This window comes from Cupressus sempervirens, chromosome 8, assembly GCF_028749045.1.
Source record: "Cupressus sempervirens isolate cs-2001-9-10 chromosome 8, ASM2874904v1, whole genome shotgun sequence".
NCBI classification, from domain to species: Eukaryota; Viridiplantae; Streptophyta; class Pinopsida; order Cupressales; family Cupressaceae; genus Cupressus; species Cupressus sempervirens.
In genome coordinates, this window is record NC_143125.1 from 200,844,001 (window position 1) to 200,850,781 (window position 6,781).

Genomic DNA, 6,781 nt, shown 5'->3' on the forward strand with positions numbered 1-6,781 from the left:
TCCAATATACCGTCAAAAATGTGAAAAATACAATGATGGAACAAGAGGAAAAAAATACGAATTTTGAAGAGACCATTGATACGATACATGATTGAGTAGAACTACCATGGAAAATAGCACTAATAGTCTCAAACAATGGAATGAGTTGGCACATCTTCTCTAAGGTTTACCTAAAAGTAACTCTAAATCATCCTTTGTTAATGTAGAAGAAAAAGTGAAGAATGTTTTGTTGGGTTAACATGACATAGTGTAGGACCTATTCTTGACCCCTCAACTAAAACATGCAATCATAAAGGTAAGCTTGATAAACTCCATATTGTCCATGCTATTTTGAAAATCAATGAAGTGATTTGAGACAATGCAAATACAACTAAAATGTAAAGAATTTTTCTTAAAGCTTTTGGATTTATTGACCCTCTTTATTGTTTGTTAATGCCCATCTTTTGATTTGTATTTGATTTTCTTTTGATAGTAATAATTTTTTTTTAATAAAACGTTCCAAAATCCCTTTAAAAATATTTTACCATAATAAAAGTTAATTTGTAAATTAGCAATGTCCATTTTAAACCTAACGAGAAAATTCATATGGCCCCAGTCGTTGAAGAGAAAGAAGTTATACTGAATTTCTCATCAACACAAAATTAAATTCCCATTTGAAAAAACACATTGAAGCATAGTCAAAAGCAACTGTTTATCTAATTGCTTTCCATTTCTGTGAAGCACGTTGCACTTACATCCATTACTAAGATACTCAAACCTAGAAAACAGAAAAGGCTTGTGACAACCACAAGCAGTTTTATTCAATGCAAAGCTACCCAATTGATGTCGAGGTAGCCATAATTGAGCCTGTGAATTTGTTCTAACACCCCACGAACTTGTACGTAGTTAGCATATGGCCGTCACGCGTTCCTTTTCCATCTCCATCAATGGCAGTAAAAGCATCAGTTTCTAAAACCAGTCCTCCATTTTGGCACCGGTCCAGAACTCGTACGGTCACATTTTGACGCGTTGCATCATTTGTCACCTGAAACAATTGAAATAATTAGGTATAAACATTATACATATGACCTAAAAATTCTTAATGTATATGATGCAGATGAGTTTACTTGGACACAGCTTCCACAGAGGGAAGGTTCCATGGGCTGACCAGCTTGGTCACAATAACCAGTCCAGAGATATGCACTACGCCACTCTAGTGTCTGATTAGAGTCATATGTTGCGCAATAGAGCCCATCGATGGAGTAATCACCAGCAGAATCAAAGTCATTGAACGTGGTAAAAGTCTTGCCATTAACACAAATATTACCGAGTAGGAAAGCCGCAAAGAGGCATACAGACATATTCCACATCATATTCTTGAAAGCCATGACTATACGCTCAAGCCAACCAGAATATATGCTTTGAACTGATTGTTGTATTAAGGTGACATTTCCTTACAATGACGCCTATGATTTATAGAGTTATCATTAGGGCTTAGTCTCAATATTTTTCTTGGTAGCAATGAAAGCCTTGGCTTATTTGGTTGGACTTCTAGTGCAAACTGGATTGTGGAATGGGAACATGGGTAAATCTAAAATTTGATAATACCAACACTGAGTTTTGATTTGGAACAAGAACGACGATATATTTTAAGTTTTCTACCTCTGTAGATTTTTTAAATCAGTGATTATTTCGAACGAGGACATTGAATAGGACTTCTTTGTTTGTTCCTTGTAATAGCTAACAATATACACCATAAAGAAATGTGCATTGGGTCACAATTATTTAGAGCCTGCTTTTGTCTTCGAAATATATTACAGTAATATAATAAATAATTATTTGTGAACAGCGTGCAATACAAGGAAGTTCACAACTGTCACTTGTTTTTGTGCAATTGTCATTTATATAGGTAACGAATCATCGGATGGATTTTTCAAAATAATTAGTCATAAAAGGATTAGTCTATGTTATTATAAACTATTATTTTAGAATTAGCGTATATTATTATTAGAAAATATAATTTTTAAGTAAAAATAGTATTAAATATTGTTGGAAGTTAAACAATATTAATATAATATATCATGACATTAAAGGTGTGTTTTCTTTAGGCACTACTAATATAGGGTTCATATTAGACTTAATATTTTATTTTCTATCAAATCATAATATTAATGCATACATTGAGTTTACCTTTTAACAACTTAATAATCATTGTATATAATAATTAAAAATTCAAGATAAATACTTGTGTACAAAATAGTTCTTCCTAAAACAATTCTTTTCCTAGAAACAATAGATATAAAGAAACTATTTGAATATCTATTGTAAAAGATAGACTCAACAACTTTTTTCTCAAAGAAATGATTAGACAAATTGGGGAGACCATCCCACTTATGGGAGGTTTTGCTCTTTCTACCTTCATACCCACATTTGTTGTGAATTGATAGTAGCATCTTAATGGGAGATGCTAAAGTAAACAAAGTCATTCCTACCTCTATAAAAAATTTAAATCAGTGATTATTTTGAGGATATTGAATAGGACTTCTTTTTTAGTTCTTTGTAATAGGCAAATAATGGGCTTATGCTAACAATTTACAACATAAAGAAATGTGCATTGGGTCACAACTATTTCAAGCCAATTTTTTATCTTAGAAGTAAATTACAGTAATATAGTAGATCATTATTTGTGTAGAGTGTGCAATACAAGGAAGTTCACTACTGTCTCCTTTTTTTATAAATGTTTATGGGGTCTCGTTATGCAAGCAAGCATCAATTATATATGTAACGAATCATGGGAGGGATTGTTCAAAATTATTAATTATTCATAATAGGATTACTATATGTTTTTGAAGTATTAGATAGCAGCCAAAAGGACAAGGGGCTTACCTCAGAGTGCAAAAGGGTTGAAGGATCGGCGGGAGGCTACCTCCCAATCATCTAACCAATACCAATTTTATACTTCAAAAAACAAATAAGTTACTAGATAAAACCATCTATACCATCAGTCCTATTACTAACAAACAAATAAAATAGAAACATATTCCAGTAGCAAGGAAACATATTGTTGCTATTAGTCCAACACTTAGACATATACTTATATAATAAAACCCCATAGGGCATGAAGTTCAAAGTGATCAACAACATAAAAGAAAAAAAGAAAAAACATATTTAGGGCTAGCTGCCCTCATTCCTTTTTGGTTCCTCATTCTTCTACAACTCAAGCTCATCTTTATTCACATCACCCCCTCCTCTTTGATAGGTTTGTCCATGAGCATTTTCAACTAGTCCTCCACTAGAAAGCTATAAACTAAGTGGGTAGTCTTGCTCTCATTGCCCAAGTCCTTTAGGTCCTTATTCACCTATAGGAAATAAAGAGTAGTGTCAGCCAAATGCATAACTTTTTTGGCAAATTATGCCAATGTGTCAATTTTTTGGTAGATGCCAATATGATTGTCTGCCATCTACTTCATCGACTTCTCCAACCTATCCAGTTGAACCTTGTGTTGGCTCTAGCTATGGCCATGCTTCCCTTTTCCCCCCACCTTTTGGATTACCTTCCATTGGGGAGGTGATCTCCCCTGCCCGCCCGCCCCCCCCCCCCCCCAACCCCCCAATAGGGATGGGATAGCTTCAAAGGTATCTAAAATGTGAGAGGGACTAGGTGGGCTAGAGACAAACATCTCACCAATGTCCTAGTGTGGTCTCTTCCTCTCAGTGGATTTTATGTCACTCTCAGTCGACTTAGAGCTAAATTCCTATTTGGGGGAGGAGGGGACTTGAATTTCTCCAATAAGAGACGTTTGCTAGTTCTCTAAGAATTTTTCTTGCTCTTTCTTATGTTTGTATCCAAATCAATCAGGCTTATTTTAAGCTCAAGTGCAAAGGTTTTCTTACTATTTTTGTGGCCAAAGCCAAGGCTAGGGTCCAAAGAAATTTTGAGGGTGACAGTAGCAAGTGGGTTTACCAGAAGTGGTGGGTTTAAAGCAAGGTGGTAGATATACAGTTTATTTGTAAAACCCTAGCAAATGAGATAAAAGGGTTTATCCTCCTTTTTTTCCTAGCCTTATAGATATTGTCTTCCATTGAATTTAAAAATAAATATGGAATGGAAATCTAATCTAGGTTTCTAAAATGGTTGAGAATGGAGAGATGGTTGTAATAAAGGACTTGAAACTGATCCTTGAGTGTAATTTATCTCATTATGGCATAGCAAATAACATCACATGGATTAGGAAGATCTTCTCTATAAAACCCACCACACATTGGAACCAGTTCCTCATTAAACTTGAAGAACTTACACAAACTAGTTTCATAATTCACTCTAGTTTACTTACGCCATTTCTTTCCTCCTAGGGAAAACATTCAACCTTAGCAATATCCTCTTCTATGATTTCAAAACCCATCCCATTGATGTTCACTTTTTTGTCATTCCATGAGTTAAAGAATTGCATATAGACATTCTCATCATGATTTTTCATCCCTTCCATAAAGGGTAATAAGCCACCCTCCCACAGATAAACCATCTCAACTTCACTCTTATGGATACAAGCCTCAAATCACACAAGTTCATTGTGATTAATAGAGCCCATTACTCCACCCAGCTCAAACACTAACTACTTAGAATTTTTTGACATTGCCTTGTTGTAGGTTTGACAGTCATCGTAGGTTAAATAAATTACACCAAAGATGAAAATGTAAATGTAGTAAAAAATCATCATAATGCTGCAAGGTTTCCCAAAAGCCAATAAACCTCCCACAACAGCATGTGTTAATAGTCATTTTCCTTCTGTAATCACCTGACACTAGCTGTAGTTGGAGTAGGGTTTGATTAAAGTGTCTTTATTATCTTTTTTGTCAACCTTTTATATCTAGGAAAATCCACTCTATTCACCCTTTTACAAAAATTATTAAACATTACGACAAGAGGATCATAAAAGTGAATCCTCATGCAATCTTGCCAAACAATCACTTTATGAAGGGAAAGTCTCTTTCCTTCCTAACCACATGTATACTTAAAGGTGTACCAATTGTTGTGATGATTCATGTGGCATTGTGATAAGTACACTCATGCTCCATAATTACTTGAGTTGAGGATGGAATTTAGCTAATGTACTCCAATTCGATTAGTCACATGACATTATGGAAAAAAGATTCCAACTCGTCTACCACGCCATTGCTTTCACAAAAATTGTGGTCCTTGTGGATATCTTGGCACCCCTCCATCAACTTGTTAATTTTGTCAATTATCACTTTGATCGACCGGCTACTCCAGCTCTCTCCTTTAAAAAATTTAGTAATTAACATTGAATCTCCCTTAATAGCCAACCTTTTAATTCCTCATATTGTCACAATTCTCATTCCCCATAGGAGCACCAAGGCTTTTGCTTCATTATTTGATCCCCCTCTACAATTCCCAATACAGGCAACCACCATTTTCCCCATACAATTGTGAAAGGCACCCCTAGTAGCAGTGCTACCCACCATGGCCAAACCATTAAAGTTGAGTTTTATCCATGTCTTGGGGGGGTACTAGACAATTCTCCATCTAGCTATAGCTTTGGAGTTGTCAAACTGTGTCACTATTGGGCCTAAGTCCTAAGCGGATACCCACTTCATATCAAGTCTACCCAAGGGATTTGGGGGGACCTTCCACCACTAGATCCCACTATATTCTTTTAGAAGTTAGATAACCTTATGGGCCACCACAACCATGGTAGTATCTTTTTCACTTAAGATTTTATTATTCTGCTTCTTTCAAAATTTTATTGATACATACAATGGGATTATTGGCCATAAAATTTTTAAGGTATGGATGGAAAGATGGATTATCCTAGTGAACAAATTTATGAAAACTTTCATCAATGCACTACTGGATCTCCCATAAGGAAATGACCCCCCTCCACATATGTGATGCAAAAGGGTAGTGGATAAGAAGGTGTGGGATAGATTTCGTATCATGATAACATAAGACATGTACAGTTAGCTAGCTAACACCGTCTCTATTAAAGGTTATCCACCATGAGGATAGACCCATATAAGGCCATTTACTAGAAGAAATTTATCTTTGGGAGAATATAAGGGTGTCTAACCTTTCTCGAATCTCCCTGGGCCACCCCCTCACCCCCTCCAATACAACAAAGATAAGCCAACTACACCATAAAACCAGTTGAGGGGGTAAGTTTACAAACCAAGGAATAATCTACTCAGGTGAAAGGGATCCTATAACTATAAGGGAGATTTTGTCGTTCTAGGGAAATGCCCATCCCATGAAGCTTGCGGTTCTAAATTTAAATTCATTGTCAATCTAGGGTGATATAGATTTAAGTCAGAGAAACATTATCTCTAGTACAATTCTAACACAAGGGTAGGAACCTAGTGTATATGAGGGGGTTATCTTGGAGCCATTGGTTTTCCCAAAAATCAATGGTGTTTGAATTCCCCACAATCTAGTGGCAACCCATTTTTAGAATTTTCTAGATGTACTCCACATTGTTTCAAATTTTAGAACCCTAGGAGAGAGCATGGGTCCATAGGAAGTATGGAATGGTTCCCCTCTAAGGTACTTGGTCATCAAAATATCTCACCAACTATGTAGGTAAGTCAATAGTCTCTAGCCAATCTTGCTTAGGAGGACCTTATTAATATGTCCTATCCTTCTTATAATCAAAACTCCAAGGGCCTTAAGATGATAGACTTTTTCCTAGCTCACCAAGCTCATCCTAGACTTCTCTTCAATGCCAAACCATAAGAAATTATGTAGAATTTTTTCAAGAATGTCTTTAAATTTGCCAAGGAATTTAAA

The 6,781-nt window shown here is 35.6% G+C and overlaps 1 protein-coding gene across 1 annotated transcript; it reads right to left on the reverse strand.

The window, feature by feature from the left end:
• Positions 1-859: 859 nt before the first annotated feature.
• Positions 860-1,367, reverse strand: LOC149542209 (pathogenesis-related protein PR-4-like). Its single transcript, XM_089795699.1, has 2 exons — positions 1,107-1,367; positions 860-1,024 (listed from the first exon to the last, which is right to left on the reverse strand). Exons 1-2 carry the CDS (start codon positions 1,365-1,367, stop codon positions 860-862), a joined length of 426 nt encoding a protein of 141 aa, XP_089651825.1.
• Positions 1,368-6,781: the final 5,414 nt, after the last annotated feature.

Coding starts and splice junctions, on each gene's coding strand:
- LOC149542209 (XM_089795699.1), bottom strand. CDS start 1,367: ATGGCTTTCAAGAATATGATGTGGAATATGTCTGTATGCCTCTTTGCG. Junction 1,025..1,106: donor TCTGTGGAAGCTGTGTCCAA/GTAAACTCATCT, acceptor CAATTGTTTCAG/GTGACAAATGATGCAACGCG.